Below are 19165 nucleotides of genomic sequence, written 5' to 3'. Positions count from 1 at the left end.
CCCTTCCCAAAGCAAAATCCTGACTACTCCACTGCGAGTTATGTATATTATATATATTATATTATAATAATATGATCATCGTATACGGTATTGTATAGTCGCTGCTGTGTATAATATTGTAGACGGCACCTATACCCCACCGGATAATGCGAATAAATTGTAATTCCGTATAACACGGGAACTTATTAAAAATTTAACTATATAATATATATTATATAGAGTCGAGCGGTCAAACGCGCGTAATATAATGGTGGTACCTACTATCGTACATTATTCACCACCCAGGGCCCAAGGGATACACAACAAACGGGCTTAGCCCCATCCCGCTGCAGTGTACATACCATCCCCGCCCGTCTTTTTTCTCTCTCGCCCTTTTCTCCTTTATTATTATTATTATTTTTTTTTTTTTTTGTTTCTCTCGTCCGTAATACACCCATTATCATTGCAGCACAACGAGGTCGAAAGGTTAATGAGTTTGTACACACATACCTACATATATATATATATATATAATAATATTATATGTAATATTATAATATATATAGTAACACGTATCTATATATATATATATTATATATATTATATATATATATAATATATACTTGTATACGTACTTATATACTCACAACTATATGTATGTACCCATTATAAAGATACGATATTATAACGCGTGTAACGATAGGTACCCATATAGGAAAAGGAAACCGAATATTATTATAATAATAAGTATGTGCAGCGTGTGTCGGGAGACAATATTATTATTATATTATTATTATTATTTGCCTTATACCGCGGTCGCGGTGGTGCTAGTAGTGGTGGTGGTCGCGGTGTGGGGTGTTATATATACCTTATAATAATATATTATACATTCATGCTGTGGCGAGGTGAAGTGGTGTAGAGTACCTATATACCTACAGTAAACGGACGAGAGAAATCGGCGGTATGTATATTGTGCGTCCAATAAATATACAAGGCATATTATACGTACACACAATGTGTTTGTCGTTCGGCGTAGACCAGCAATCATATATATATATATATTATAATAGCGAACGCATATATATATATTTATAATATATATTATATATATATATAATATATACTTGTATACGTACTTATATACTCACAACTATATGTATGTACCCATTATAAAGATACGATATTATAACGCGTGTAACGATAGGTACCCATATAGGAAAAGGAAACCGAATATTATTATAATAATAAGTATGTGCAGCGTGTGTCGGGAGACAATATTATTATTATTATTATTATTATTATTTGCCTTATACCGCGGTCGCGGTGGTGCTAGTAGTGGTGGTGGTCGCGGTGTGGGGTGTTATATATACCTTATAATAATATATTATACATTCATGCTGTGGCGAGGTGAAGTGGTGTAGAGTACCTATATACCTACAGTAAACGGACGAGAGAAATCGGCGGTATGTATATTGTGCGTCCAATAAATATACAAGGCATATTATACGTACACACAATGTGTTTGTCGTTCGGCGTAGACCAGCAATCATATATATATATATATATTATAATAGCGAACGCATATATATATATTTATAATATATATTATAATATTATAGTGCGGCGACTTGTGATGGATTTACATAAAACAATTTACATAGTACATAATTTTACTGTACAATAGTTAAATGCCCTGTTTTATTATACGAAATGCTAATGAATGGACACGGCCATTACGACACACGGGCGCTGCAGACGCCGGTAACATATTATATATTTTATATTATATATTATGCTGTTGCTTACATTATATTATTGCCGTTGTTGTTATTATTTCCCATTTTTTTTTTTTTTTTTTTTACTTCTTTTTATATTATACGTTGAAATATATTATTTCTCGACGAAATGGTTATTATTATGCTACGACGTTCAAAGAAAAATATTGATACATTATACATTGCAGGTACATAATAATATGCGCACGCATAATATAAAATATTCTTGTACGTACATATAGGATATAATATATTATATATTTATATACGTATAATCGTTCACCGTGAGTCGTAAATAAATTATCAAAATTTAGTATTCCTAGCCGAGAAGGGGGGAGTGGGGGGGTTCCACTCGCGTATTATATGGGCACCTATATATATATACATTATACAGTAAGTATATATGTATAATATAAACTCGATCGATTTATTTTCCAATTGCATAAAATATACATATTGCTATATAGGTACGCCGTTTATTCATAGGCACCTTACCTATACGCATATACTATGTATATGATATTAAGTATATATCAGTTATCCATCTGCCATATTATATCTATTATATCTACACACATTATTATTTATCTTCTACCTATATACACAAGGATATCCATAAAACAAAGTATAATATGCATTTCAAGCAGCTGCACAACCCTTTGCATACACCTATATTATTATTATTATAATTCATGTAACACAGTTTTTTTTGATATGGTTTCCAAAAAAAAAAAAAACACATAATAAATTATAAAACATTTTTATATATCACCGATGTCTGTTTGAAAATGTATTAGTGTATTTATTTGCCGTATTGTCTTGAGCTTTTCAATAAATGCCATCCGGATTCTCCTAAAAATTTTATACATTCGAGTGTTTGCTTGATAATAATAGGCAATAAAAAATAAATATTGATTACTACTACTTGGTTCGGTTGGTCGCATTGTTTACATTCCATACTACATTAGACTTTATTTGTATTTAAATTCTACAAAACTCGCCCTTTTTTATTTTCCAATGTCAATAAACTGCAGCACGGTTATATGGATTGACACAAAATTTCTAATAAGATATTTATTACCAATTATTTTTTAATACAGCCATCCTGACCCTTTTTCCCCTTCGCGGCACTATAAATAATATCAGTATATTCGATGGAAAAAAATTGCGTGTGTGCATATAATGCATAATATCTATAGATACTCGTACCTATAATATAATATGTATATTATATTGTATCCCGTTTTTTATTATTAATTTTTTTTTAGTTTTTTGCACCCCTTATTTGCCATACTATATATATTAATAATTTGTAATAAATTCAAATTATATATGTTTTTTCCGACTTTTACGCTCATTTCATTTTTTTTTTTTTTGTACGAATAACAATCACCGTGCTTGTAGGTAGGCAAGGATCCACGATAATAATTATGCTGCAGGTTGTCGGAGTATATATGTGTGCACTGTGTAATGTACCTAAACATTCATGTATAACTTTACTGCAGTACTGGAATCATAAATACATATAGTAGTTATGGCTGTACTCTATACGCTTGTAAATAATAATATTATATTACAATACGTTTTATTATGCATAATATGTATTATAAAAGTGCAGCCTATATCGTAACCCGGTGGTGGTGCACCGGTATATTGACAATATTCTACTACCGCCTTCTGTCACTTCTACACCTCCACCACCCTTCATCCACCACAGTTAATATAAACATAAATGTGTGCGTGTGTAGTCTAGTAGACACTGTATATATAATATATTTATACATATATATATATACATAGACAACAAACGAGCAGCTTGCATTGTTAAAATTAACACGCCACAGTCGAAATAATGTTTATAGATGTTAATATAGTATATATATGTATTTGTTTTTGCTGTATATTTGCTTACGTTTTAGTATATAATGTAGTAGTGTAGGTACCTACAACGTTTTAAATTTGGTCGGAGTTAGGCCGTCTCGATTGTATTATATATATTTTAAAAAGTCCCGACCACCACGCACATGCAAAACTCGCACGTCATCGACGCGCATATTATATTATATTTGAGAAAAAAATTTGAATCTCCGTATATTATATTACACTAGCACACACGTCATATATCAGTATAGCTTTTTAATAATATTATACAGTGATGCCGTCGTGGCGGACGCACACAATATTGTTATGTGTGCGTTATTATTGCAGCGCTCAGTTCTTACCCCGTATACAACCCATGTTGCACGAGTCTGTGTGGACGTTAATTTTTTTAACTCACATTTTATTGTTTCGCCTAAACACATTTTAGAGACTTGAGAATTTATAAAAAATATATGTTTAAAATGTAAAATATATATTTAATATAATATTATTAACCAATATATTCTTTCAAAATGAAAATCTATCTGTGTGAATAACAATATCTTGTATTTCTATAAACTTTGGGTAAGTTGATTTATCCTTATCGAAAAATCCACATTCTCTTTTTACTTTCCCGCACTTTATATAGTGCAGCCAGTTTGTGCTCGCGGGGTTCTAGAATTCATATATCTATCTTTTTCGCATTCTTTATCCTTTTCTCGTCCTGCAGTTCTAAGTTGAATTGTATCATTCGTATGCGGTTCACTTTCATGTAGCATATAATGTACCTACTTATGTACTCGATACCAGTACATAATATAATAATATTTAACATTATATTATAATATAATACCTATACTCACTCTATTTGTACACATAAAGATATTATGTTCTCCACTAATCGATGTGTACTATCGTTGTTTTAACAGCCGACAGTTACCAGTACCAGCTGCAGTCCATGTGGCAAAAGTGCTGGAACACCAACCAGAGCCTGGTGCACAACCTGCGGTTCAGAGAGCGCGGTCCGCTCAAGTCGTGGAGACCAGAAACGATGGCCGAGGCCATTCTGTCCGTGCTCAAGGAGGGCCTTTCGCTGTCGCAGGCCGCCCGCAAGTACGACATACCGTATCCGACGTTCGTGCTGTACGCCAATAGGGTGCACAACTTGCTCGGTCCATCCGCAGACGGCGGCGCAGGTAAGCGGCGCTGCAGACCGCGCATTTCATTATAATTATTATTACCTATATGTCGACCGATCCGTACACGCGAGGCTAGTAGTAATTTTGAACTAGGACGCAGCAAAAAAACACTAAACTATTTTAATACATAACTCTGCGCGTCTATACCTAAACAGGACTTTTAAGCTATATCGTCTCGATTCGGGAGTACACACAAATTATTTGGACGGTATTTCTTTTTTTAACGCCACCCACCACCGAAGGGGTTTAATAATTTCGTCGTGTACCGAGCCGGAAGAGCGTCGCTCGAAAACACTATCGTCCGTAATACGCTGCTATCCTAGCTTGAAATATACTAGCCTCGTGTTGCATTATAATATGGTTAGGTATATAATATATAATATTATATTATATATAGGTACCAATAAATGGGTATATTGTATACCAATCTACGCGGACCACACGATAATAATTATTTTAATTGTATATAATAATAATATTGTGTGTACGTGTTTATACCACTATAATATTATGTACTACGTGTGCATATAATATATTGTACGCATATGCGCGTCACGTTAAACATATATAATATAAAATATTATTATTTATTATAATTTCTTTTCTCGCAATCAAAGTGGTGCCGCCACTCGCGAGTATATCATTATACATATATATCGGAGTTTCGTCTATTATAATATTATATATTATTTTGATTTCATAACGTTTATTTTATATATATATATGAATAGTATATTATACACCGTATTATTATAATGTGAACAATTAAACGTTTCCAGATCGAATTGCACAATAATATAATTTGTTTATTGTACATCATTATATTACATATATTATATAATATTATATGTGTTTGTCTATGTATGTATTTTATTTATATAGAATGAATACAGGGCGTTTAGTATCTCATCATATTTAGGTCTCATGCTTATAACTCGTGTAGTCTTTTACTTGAAATATTTTTAATACGTATCTTCTAAATTAGTAGTTATAAGTATAGTATATATTGTATTGAAATGTTAAGACGTTCAAAAAACACAATTCTATGTTTATTCATTTCAAGTACTCGTGGTTAGATTCAATAATAATTTTTCCAAACTATACTTCAAAAATATATATAATATGTACCTATATGTCATACTGAAAACAATTAACGGAGACATACATACTCGCGATGAGACACTCTGTATATTTATAATAATATTATATTATATATAATAACCGCTGAACTCTTTATAATTTGTTTAATGTAATTTTTTTTATGTTATTAATTTTATGACGACATTGCTTATCGTCTATCGGTCTATTATTTCTATTTCTTTTTATTATTTAAATGAATACCAATAACAATATATTATAATAATATTCACAAAAAAAGTATACAAAAAATTCCGAGAATATCGTTTGAACTCTGTACTCATAAGATTTAATATAAATAATTTATATTGTGCAATGTGTACGTAACACTAATATTATGTACGCTGACAGTTATTAAAAAATATATATTTTTTTTTATAATATGTAAATGTCAACGTTTTTTCTTATAATCAAAATAATAATAAAATATAGTAAAAATGTTTTTGTTGAATTTCCAAACAAAGATCTTTAAAGTTATATAACTACTCTGGCTATGTTATTTCTGAATTTTTTGCTTGAGTAGTATAATTAATAATTAGCTTATGATTAAATTATTTTTAATATTATGTAGTATTAAAGTTTGTTTGCCAAATAACTTGTACTAGCTGAATTATGAATAATATTTATTATTATACTATATTGAGTGATATTTAAACAATGTAATTATTAAAATATTAATAATAATTAGAAAACAAACCAATCCGCGTAAAGTTCAAGTACTTGATATATAAATTAATATTTTATAGAATTGGTTTCTTATTATTTGGTATTTGATAGGTGTATTTATAAATATGACTAGAAACCAATATTACATCTCTGGTATAATATTTATATAATTATAGTCAACTAAAATTCAATCAAATATTTTGTATTTATTTTAATATACATTTATAACAAATACTTTTATATACATATATATTATTTTTATGTTTGTTTGGTCATTTTTATTTATTATTTCATCGAATCTTGATTATAATACACAAACATATTTAAAAAAAGAAGTTTATATTATCACAAGACGCTTTAAATAGTATACAATTTTTAAATAATTTAAAATACTGTCTAGAAGTATTATACTTTAAAATCCCAAAAGGCAAAAATCAAAATTGAATAAATTCATTATTAAAAAAAAAGGGGGGTAACATGTTAGGTGAAGCCTCATTCACTTTGTATATTAACAGTGATTTAATAATAATTTTATCTTCAGATCTTCCTTACAACTTGTTCGTTTGAGTTTTTTTTTTAGGCTAGAATGATGTAACCGCATGTAGGTACCTATTATTCATTTTTATCCATTAAATATTAAAATATTAGTTTCAAAACGTCGTGATCGTCATAACTATTATATTGTATCTAATTTAATTCGTTTAGACTTTACGAATATCACAACCACACTAATATTTTCAGTCTCTTCAGATCGTTAACTCATTCTTTTATTATTATTATTATTAAGTACTTGTGTAGTTATATGTATTATTAACGTCGTTGTTTATTGTGAGTAAAACTCCAATAAGGAGCATCATAGAATTTCATATTATAAATAATACGTCTTGGTTGATGAGTATGAAGAAGGAAGAGGGGGGAGGGGTCAAGCAAGTCACTATTATTAAGAACTGGGCGATCTCCCACATATTATATATATATATATATATATATAATTTAATATTTTATAGCTATATAACAATTTTCGGTAACGTAATAATAAATACCTACCCAAATACTGCGGACAGCTTATCGAATTTTTTTTATCTTCAAAACCCTTCGATTCGACAAATAATAAGGACGTGTATAGTTGTGTATATAGTATGTAGGTATGACCCGAATTTCCAGACTTTTCCACGTCACCACACTATATATCATAACATATATGTATTACGAAAATCCCCAGGGCGTATAGTGGTGTACATAAATATATATGTGCAAGCACTGTGCACGCGTGTTATACTCGTACTATACTCGTACTCGATACCCCTTACACATATATACAGTACCACACACACATATATATATATATATTACCTATATGTATTTATATACACTATTATTATGTGCGAGGGGTGCAGAATATTATATATTATGCTCTGGATCGTTGTCGTTGTCGTCGTCATCGTCGTCGGTCGTCATACACGTATAATACGAACACGTGTAATGAGTATAGTTACTGCACCCTCCGTTGATCATTCCCAATCCCCTCCGGCACCGTCGCGTGTGTTATGATATATATAGAAAATAGGGGCGGTACGATTTTTAACCGTATTAGCTCGCCTCGTGGTTATGCCGCCATCCCACTCTTACCCCACGGCGTTCCCGTCACTGTGGTCGTAGCAGTTTGGCTGCGTATTATTATAATATTATTATTTTATATAATATATATACGAACTTGCTGTGCATATAAGAGTACATCTAATATAGACGTTGTGTACGTATGATAGTTATATATCATAAAAAAAATAATTATACCACGATTTTTGTATTTCTTGTAGACTGTTTTTATAATACATATAGTTGACGCGTTAATGTTATGCTTTCCAATTTTAATATACCTTTGAGATTTTTTTTTCTTCGTTAAATGATCTGATTGTATTCCCTTTAATAATTTTTTTTTTTTTTTTTGATAAGGGGAGTGCTAAAAGTTGCATATATATAACTTTATCTTTTTATATTAGAATTCTTAAAATTATAATAATAGAAACTTAAATTGTTCCCAATTAATTATATATTTAATCTTATAAATGTGTTTGGTATAACTTTTGGCTTGGTATTAGAATTTATAATTTATGAACTTTTTTCTTACAAGCATAGGTAATATAACATAGACAATTGTTTGTATATTTTATAAGACTTGCAAATTTTATTACTGTAATTTGTATGGCTTTTAAATTTGATATCACAACAATAACTACTATCCTACACGCTTATGAGCATCGGAGCGAAACAAGTATCCTACACCTTCACCTCATATTCATATCCTGTATGGTTGTTATTTATATTTCCTTTGGTAAAATATTTTTTGGTGGATTTTAAACTTGTAATTCTTGAATCAATTCAAAAATAACTTTTTAATAGATATTGTATATTTTATCTAAAATATTCTGTCCATATTTTTATTTTTGTTCACTAACGGTCTTTTGGCTGCACACAACTTAATTCGAAACTATAATATACGAGGGACAAAAATTCAAAATATAATCTCCACCAGACGATCGCCCAAAGCCGCAGTTCTCGGTTGTTGACACAAAATAAACCCCAAATATTGTCACACTTCACCGCTGTTATAATTTTTTTTTCATTTTAAACATTTTAAGATTAATTCATTTTTTACCGACCGTGTTCGCAAAGAAAATTAAAAACACAAAATGTTCTAATTAAAAGTTTTCTCGAACAAACTAATGCTTTTCTTGGTGGTACGGTTCTCCGGAAATTCATCAAAATTTGAAAAGCCGCCAATCTATGTTGGTATAACAAATATAACTTTAATAATTGATTAATACATATTTTAAATAAATAATTAGACGTAAAGAAAAAATATACACTTAAATAGAAAGAAATACTTAGTTAATTTTTTTTTTTTTTAATAAAATTATTCTTGTGGTTAAGACAAATACAAATCCAAAACAATTAAATGTCATTATCCGTAAATTGTATTTTATCTTTTTACACAGAAATAAGATTTATGCTTCCAATTAAAATTTTTCAATCCTATTTACTATATAATATCCATGTACTAAATATTAATTTGTGTTTACAAATAAATTAGTATAGTACGTATATTCAAAGGAAATTTAAAAATAAAAATACTTCTATGAGTATGTTTAAAAATCAATAATAATAAATTACAATTCAAAAGAAGATTTTTAAATAACTATAATATGTTGTATTTATTATTTTGATATGTTTTAATATAGGTATTAATTTTCCATGAAAGATAGATTTATTCACTATTTTTAAGGGTAGTTTGAAATTTTTTTACAAATAAGTGTAATTTAATATTATAGGTATGTTTATATCATTTTTCAACGTTAAATACTCAATTGACGCACATATTATAATTTATTACACTTATAATTCATTTATCATTATAACATTATTATACGTTTTTTTACATGTTTAATATGAAAATATCAGACAGGATACAGACACCGGGTGTTGGGCTCTCGACTCACTTCGTTGTTCACATCGGTGCAAGATAGCGGTGTGTTGTGATATTAAATTTAAAAGCAATTTTTCTTGCAATTTGTACCGATAGTTTTCCTTTGCGCTTAAAAATACTATTGAAAAATTGTCATAAATTATATCATCAATAAGTATCCATAAAATAAGTATCTACTAGTGTAAAATATATCAGAATACCTATATTCATATATGATACTTACAATTTTCAAAATTATCAATTCATTGTTTTAAATAAATTTAATTCCTGGCTTCGTTCATTGAAATTAACATTCAAATACTATTTGTAATTATTTTTCTTAAAACACTTTATTGGCTTAACTTTATGTTATACCTATAAGAATAAAAATTTCAAATTATTTACCTTAGGTTAAATTTATATTGTTATTATTTATTTTTAATTCTATGAATTGAGATACTTTATTATTATTTTATAAATAATAATTATAAAACTTGGAACTTAATTATCAGATAGAATACAAATTAATTACTAGTTATATGCACATTGTTTAACTATTCATTTATTCAGCGAACCATTCTTGATTAATAAATCATAAAGCTAACCTAAAATATTTTCAATAATTACAGGTATTGAACACAGACATAACTTACTTTTAAGTTAACTTATATAATAATATGTCCTAATCAATAACTCCTATATTTCTATAAATAATAATATATACATAAATTAGAAATAGATTATAGGTATAAATTCTTAAACACATTTTTGTTTACAGACTTAAGGCCTAAAGGCAGAGGACGTCCTCAAAGGATATTGTTAGGATTTTGGCCAGAAGATCACATTCAAAATGTAATAAGGACTGTTGTGTTTAGAGACGCACAAAACATCAAAGAAGAAGCATTACACCTTTACCCAAGAATACCGGTAAGAAAATAAAAATGTATATATTTCTTTAATTTAATTAAAACCGTAATATTTAACCATAGTTGTCAGGTATCTGCCTAAAAGGAATAATTTAAACGTGATAAAATATCTGTCTTCTGTTCTATTATATAATTCATAAGTCCTTACTATTAAAAACAAATAGTTTTGTTATAACTTCTTGAAATTAAATAAATATACATACAAAATTATAATATTCTTTAAATGTAAATATTTTTAAGTACAATAAAATATAAATTATGTGTACAGTTTATACGTATTCTTTAATTTAATAAATATTGACAAATTACCATTATTAAATTTTAATCAAGGACGTTTCGCAAAGCTTATAATTTATGATTCAACGATAATGGCATATATAATAATAAATATACTGCACAATACGTCACAAAAAAAAATAATAATAATAATAACTGAAAAACATAATTGTTATATTACTTATTTATTTTGCCATTATTTGTAATCAAAAATAAATTTCATCAGTTGCGTGTTTGAAATAGTATTCCATTGAGTCGGTTTTTTTTATATTTATGTATTATATTTTGTATATAATTGTTTAATATATATAGATACATGATCTAAAGCCTAATTTAAATATAATTAAAAATATACGGAATTAAAAAATTATGTACAAATAGTTATACAATATGTCAGTCCAAGAGGGGGGGAAAGTCGTTTAGTGAACCACGGTCCCTCCTGTGGTTTGTAGAAAAACTTTTTCAAGTTAATAATGCATTCGAATTTTGATAGTTACTAGTAAAACAGTTCTCAACGTACGTGTCGTAACGACGAATATCACTGAAACCATCTGAACTCTATATTATTATTTATTATCTAATAAATGTATAAATAAAGTTGCGCGGGACGTTAAAATTATGAACTATATCGTGTTATTTTCTTTTAAGTTGTTAGTGATAATAATTATTGAAATGATTAATAATTTGATTTCACTACAATAAATACCTACACCAACACATACAGATGCAAACATATAGTAATAACAAATGTATTCTTTTAATATGTGCATATTTTAATATTTAGGGAAATTTTATGGGTAGAGGGGTCGATATTGGACTTCTGAGATTGTACTCATCCTACCACGAACGTCTATGCGACTATGCACACTTATACCGTAGACATTTAATTTTTTTAAACAAATGAAATGTTTCAACATCACGAAAGATTAGATGTCGTCATATTATAAAATAATAAGTATTAAGTCATCACTCGTGAATTACGTTATCAGAGTTAAAAGTTATAAGAGTAGCTTATCTCCGATAAATGTTTCATATATTATTTCTATAATAGTAGATACAATTTATAATAGGTAGGTATGTGAGTATATATTTTTTAACAAAAACTACTATTTAAGTCTTATAAAATTATAATTCAATATTTTCATTTAACAAATCACACAATTTCATCCTGATAATTTTCTTTCTCGATTAATTTCTGTTCCTAGAAACAATACACAATTTTAATATCTAAATAATATTCATCTTAAAAAATAAAAATAATTTACAGATGCTCCAATAAAAGATTATTTATGATTTAATAGTATTATTGTTATAGTATACATCAAAAAAAAATCATTTACCTAATATTATAGTTACTCAATTGAGTATAATATGTTTTATTTTTTAATAATTTCGTTTTACTGAAATAATACCTAATTTTTCTTCTAAATACTGACTCAACATTTTTATTAATTATATTTCATCTATACTTATTACAGTAAAATGTTATTCTATTTCAATGTTTTATGGATTTCGTAATTACCAATTAATGTCTAATGTCTGACAACAAAACTGAGATAGAAATTAATGTTTAATGATGACATTAAAATATTAAACACATTGAACATTAGCTATCGTCATAACGTATTGTGTATATAGGTACTATGTTAGTATTAAATAATAATAATTGTGTTTAGATTAAAAAAAAATACAAAAAATTTAAGCTGACAAATAAAACTCTTTTAACGAAGAATTTTATGTAAAAAATGTAATTAAAAAAAAAAAAAAACACTCAACAAACAGTTGAATTTTTACGTAAATACCTATTTTAATTTTAATTCGCCTATTACACATTAAAAATTTAGATCGAGATTAAAACATTTTTTGTCATTATTTTTATTACTTATTAATTATACTTATTTTCCATTAAAGAATTGTCTTAAATAGTAAGGCCAATAATAATTTATTATACAATCCAATTTGTCTTTTAAAAGTATATGGCTGGAGTAAATTAATTTAAATTTATGCAAATTAAAAAAATAAATAAAAACAAAACCATTTTTAATTTAAAATAATATTTTATAAAAGATTTATTTTTTCCTCCGTGAAACTTATATAATAACAATACCGATATTTTATGTTTATACAGTGTTTATCCGACCCAATGTCTGGTGGTCACTATGGTAACAACGCGGTTCAGTCGGTTGAAGGTCCCGTGTCGCCAAACTCTGCCGCGGCCGCTGTGGCTGCCGTCGCGCAGGGTATACGGCAACAAATGATGGCCGCCGCCGGACATAACATCTCTCCTTCATCGGGTGTCGACGCGTTCGCCCTACTCGCTTCTTCGCACCTACCCAGTCCGGCTGACATGTCACCCAATTCGTCTCCACCCGATTCACCTTTAGTTTCCAACAACAACGTCGAGGTAAGAACAACAAACAACAATACCAACAACAACAATAATAATAACAAAATAACTATATAAACCAGTAGGGAGTTTTCGAAAGAAGTATTTTAAAATCACAATAGTAATAATCATAATTAGGAAACGGATTTACATGTAGTAAAAATATAAAAAATATATAAGTATAGTTTAAAAAACATGTGTTAAAAGTATCAAAATATGAGGGGACAACATTTTAATTTTTGTATAAGTACAAAGCATATTTTATGAAAAAAAATACATTAAATTTAATAATAAAAATATCAAAATGATGTGTTACATTGAATAATTACAATTTATTTTAAATTATTGAATGTTAAATGTCAATTTTTTTTAAAAACAATAGTTAAACGATCGTTCTACTTTGAAACATATTTGAAGCGCATAATATCTGAAGGAAATAATTCTAAATTTTTAGAAGGCGTGTTTGTGAATCATTATATTTCATTGATTATTTTAAAATAAATATAACCTGGATTTTTTTTTGTAACAGCATGAATCTTTTCCTATTTGTTCGCTTACGAATTTAAATTTTTCTACCGCTATGATTTGGTACTATGTTATTTAAAGACATATTTATTTTATTTTAATTATATAATTGTATGAGCAATAAAACTAAAATTCACTGAGATAAAAATTTAATTATTTTTCAATGTTTCATCTTGCATAATATTTTGAACTTTTCCAAATAGCCATAAAAGTTTCTGGATCTAATTTAATTTTGAAATAATTCCTAGTACCTATATAAATCACATTACACCGATAAGGCGATAAATGGCTGTTTTCGTTTACTTCAACATGGCTTGAATACATATGAATTTTGAAATGATAAAATATGTTTAAAATATTTACATATTACCTAATGAAATGTATAAAAATATGTAATTATACCAAATTATATAAAAATATGTGAAATACAATTGGCGTCGTTTTTAATAAGAATGATTTAAGTCGTAAACGTTTCTTATCAAATTTTAAATATCTTATTCTAATAAAAATATGCATTTACATACCTATAAATGGCCGTTCCCTAATCATAAAAGTAATAATTTAGAATTACCTACTTCTTATTCTACCCTCAATCAGCTTCCTTTCTCTATCGCAAATCACATCACTTCGTATACGCAGTGATAACCTCACTCCCAACACATCCTAGCTATTCTCAAAACCAATACTAACCTGAACGACCTGAACAACCTATATTTCTGTATTATGTATGTCCTTATAGGTTCCTTTTATTATTTTATAGCTGCTATCTTAAGTTTTTTAACATTATTAATTTTTTTTTATCTCATATTATAGTAGTAATTACTGCCGTGTTTGGTGCTAATATTCCAATAAATAAATAAAGCTTCACATTTTTATTCAACTATTTATTTTTCAAACAGGTGAGCCTAAGCGGTTACAAGCGATCCATTGACCACTCCAACCAAGACAACGTGTTCGTCGAAGACATTGATGAGCTCGTGAAGAACAGCCATTGTACTGGAGGCTCGTCAATGGGCAACAACATCGATCAGCAGCCGTTGCCATTAGTCATCGAGCAACGGACAGAATAAAAAAAAACACCTACACACAGACTGAGATAAACTATAGCGAACAAATCCAATAATACCGATGTATTAAAGACTTTGTGGTCATGTGAGTTGGTCGTCGATTAAAAATCAACAAAACTAAACAAAAAAAAAAAAATTAAATAAAACAAAAATAAAACTATTGTAAATTTAAAGCATAGACTTATATTATTATCGATTGGCAGTCCTAGCATTTATTTTTAATAGATATTATATTTATTATTTTAAATATCGCACTATGTAATCGTTAAAATATTCGCAATTACGTCATTCGATTTCTGTATATACAATAAAAAAATATAACATATATTTTATTTTGAAATGTCAGCGGTTTGAAAACAAAATTCACAAATATTTATTGAAGATAATATATTATTGTAATATACGGTTTTTTTAAATGATTTAAAAAAAAATATTATAGTCAAAATAACTATGACTATAAACTATTACTCGCGTATCACGTGAATCAACAAGTAGTTTTTTTATTACATATTTGTATATTATTATATAATATAATATATTTATTCGTATACTATTATTTATGACATTATATATGTGGGCAATGAGCACCAATGTATAAAATATATTACGTAAAATGTATATTATATATACTTATATATAAATATATATATAATAGGTGTGTATATATTGTTTGATATGTGTCAATATACTATGTCTGACGGACAATAAAATGTGTTATTATTAATTAACAGTAGGTTGTAAAAAAAAAATTAAAAAATATCTAAAAAAAAACTTATAAACAGTAATGCTTGTAAAATATGACGTGCGGTTGCCATGATAATTATTAATATTATGTAAGAGTAGTTTTTGGAGTATCGAAAAAAACAATTTAATACATACTTTTTAAGGCAAGATTGTATTGGTTACCTGTTCCTAGCACGTAAATATCTATTGTAAATCATTTATTGAAAGACAAACATTCTCAACGGACTAGGCCAGTAAAATATATTTCATGTTCTTATTTCCTTATTATTATTATTATTTTTTTTTTTTTAGTTTTAGATTAATTTATTTACACACACTTTTGTTAGCATAAGCTTGTTGTATGCATATAACTCTCATATTATACATTTTGATTAATTATGTATTGTTTGTAATTGTATTCATTAAAATATTATTATTATTATTATTAAATATGGACTTAAAAAAAAATTGTACTTGTTTTAGACTACACAAATAAATAATATTGTAATACTCCGACGTGTATATTATTAATAGAAAAAAGGTAATACTTTTTCTTTTGTTGTATATTTTTTAAAAAAATAAACCTTGCTACATTACATACTCAATGTGTTATTCTCATTATTTATTTATAGAAATTATTTTATTATTTTATTAATTCTTGGCATCAAACAAACAAAAAAATTAAAAATAAATAATAAATAATGTAAAAAAATCTTATCCAATTAATGTACATAAAATACAACTTATAAAAGAAAATATTCTTATTACATAGTCAAATTAAAATAATAGACCTTCATTAATTATTATCATATGTATAATATTATGTAATATATATATTAAAATATTTTTAATATTAACAGTATTATAATAGTATTTTTAAACAAATACTTTCAGCATTAGTATAATAATAAACAGATAAAAAAATGTTGTTGATACCATACAAATTATTATTAAAATTTTAAACTAATAATAATAATAATATTAGACATTGATTTATGTTATATAAATAGAACGCTAAGAGCATGAAAATATAACATTATTTTTAATACGTCTCTATATGTCACTATGATCATGTAAATTTAACATAAATAATATTATGTCTATATGCAGTAGGTTTATTCAATATTCATCATTAATTATATTTTGTCCTGAAAATAAATGTTTAACAATTATGTTCCACATAAATATTTTTTATTCTAGATTTAATTTTTTTAAAAATACATCGAAATCTGTATAATGTGATTTAAATATATTATTATAGACACCATCATCAATATTCAACACATACAACTTTAAGTCACGATTTTAGTGTAATGTATAGGTACAGTATACACGGTAAGTATATAATACATTTTCATGGCACACATATTGTAAATATTTATTTACTAAGTTTTTAAAGAATTTATTTAAGTAATAATAATTATTATTCATTAAGAAAATAAATTTAATATATCTGCAACACAGGTGCTCACGTTTTTTATATTATTCTAATTTCTGACTCAATTTTTAAAACGTATCTACCTATGTAATATAAATATTATTATTCAATAATAAATTAATTAACCAGCCATGCAGTTACGGCCTAAAACTATAAGTATTATCTTTTAATTATTACTTTAGGTAAAATACATAATATTAATCTTAAACACATTATTAATATACATAATATATTGTGTATAATGTATACTTTGCAGTCTTATAGATAAAATATTATTTAATCTGCCTATATGTTACTTTTAATCCCGAGCTTGTTTAAACAAAATGTTTATTGTAATGTAAATTAATATCATTATGAATAAACTAACGCTATAAATACTGTAAAATTATTATGAAATTGTCAACGTGACCTCCAAAATAAATAGCTTAATAACATAACATTAAATATGTATATATATTTATATATATATATATATTGGTACTACAAAGTGTAAACGTACATATTATTATAATATATATAGTTTGTGAGGATTAATCAATTCATTATTTAAGTTATCATCAACTGCACATTTCATTGCGATCGTTGTCTATCAAGGACTAAATTGTAATGATAATAATTTTGTCCATGATTTTAATATTCAATAATAAGAATATTACAATAAAAAATAATTGTGCTTGCTGAAACCAATGCCAATTAGAAACATATTTCCCTAAATGGCCAAATGGTAAGTGTACCAATTATCGATTTATTTTTTTAAAAACAATGGACATTATAATAATATTATGAAGTTATAATGTTCACTGCAGTGTTCAATCATAATATTCATTTAATTGAGTTTTACTCATCAACCACCACAAACTCTTAAACACTATATTATAGGCAATACTGGTAATGAGTACCATACTAAAGTGACTTAGCCAGGATCTTTGAAGTCTGCAACCAACCTAACAAACTTACTCCTGTATTAAAACTGTAATTTTTACCTCCCCAAACAAAATCCTGGCTACGCCACTGCCATAATATTAGGTATAGTACATCTGCTTATAATAAGTACTTATATACATATGTATAACTGTATAAGTATTCATAATGTTTACACGTATACGCGTGAATGTCTTTTGCAACGTGCGATGGATACCAAGTCGCGTACAACAGACCTAAACAAGACTTATTTTTTGTTTTACATATTTTGCCTGAATCTAAAAATAAAAATATGGTGGGTACTTATTTTCTTACTTTGTGGGGTAGGGAGTGCATCAAATCAGTCATACACTCACTAAATAAAAATCTATAAAATGGTATACCTAATACTTTTCATACAACAATTTTACAATAATAAATTATAAGTTATAAATTTAATACGTATTACATATGTTCTCTATCACACACATACATATATTCTAAAGAGTGGATATAGGATTCTTTTATATGGGGTAGGTACTATGAATATTATTATTATTCTTAAATGAAAATAAATAATAAAATTTCTTACTAAACAAAAATAAAGGACTCCCTTGTGCTCCCTAGCACCTTCGTTAGATCCACTCCTGCGTATGCATATAACATAATGTTTTCAATATTTATATAGAAATGTAGGTACATAATACATAGTCCTGTGATCGTATTAATATTACTTTATTAAGATATCAATAGTACATCACACTAACCTATTCAACTTTTGTGCTAAGATGATTATTATTAGATACCTACGATTTCAGAAATATTAAAAAAAATAATCTAAAGTA

General features: G+C 27.0%; 1 protein-coding gene across 1 annotated transcript in view; it reads left to right on the top strand.

Moving 5' to 3' along the window:
• Window positions 1–16492, top strand: part of LOC114127663 (protein bric-a-brac 1-like) — a 42708-nt gene extending 26216 nt beyond the window's left edge. The window contains exons 3-6 of the mRNA XM_027991972.2: window positions 4544–4810; window positions 10858–11006; window positions 13410–13685; window positions 15092–16492. Coding sequence (XP_027847773.2) covers window positions 4544–4810; window positions 10858–11006; window positions 13410–13685; window positions 15092–15262 — 863 coding nt within the window. The 3' untranslated portion in view covers window positions 15263–16492. The remainder of the gene's footprint in view (window positions 1–4543; window positions 4811–10857; window positions 11007–13409; window positions 13686–15091) is intronic.
• Window positions 16493–19165: the final 2673 nt, after the last annotated feature.

The sequence above is a fragment of the Aphis gossypii genome, chromosome 3 (genome assembly GCF_020184175.1).
Source record: "Aphis gossypii isolate Hap1 chromosome 3, ASM2018417v2, whole genome shotgun sequence".
Classification (NCBI taxonomy): domain Eukaryota; kingdom Metazoa; phylum Arthropoda; class Insecta; order Hemiptera; family Aphididae; genus Aphis; species Aphis gossypii.
The sequence above is the reverse complement of the archived record's forward strand: the minus strand, read 5'-3'. Positions and strand labels throughout refer to the sequence as shown.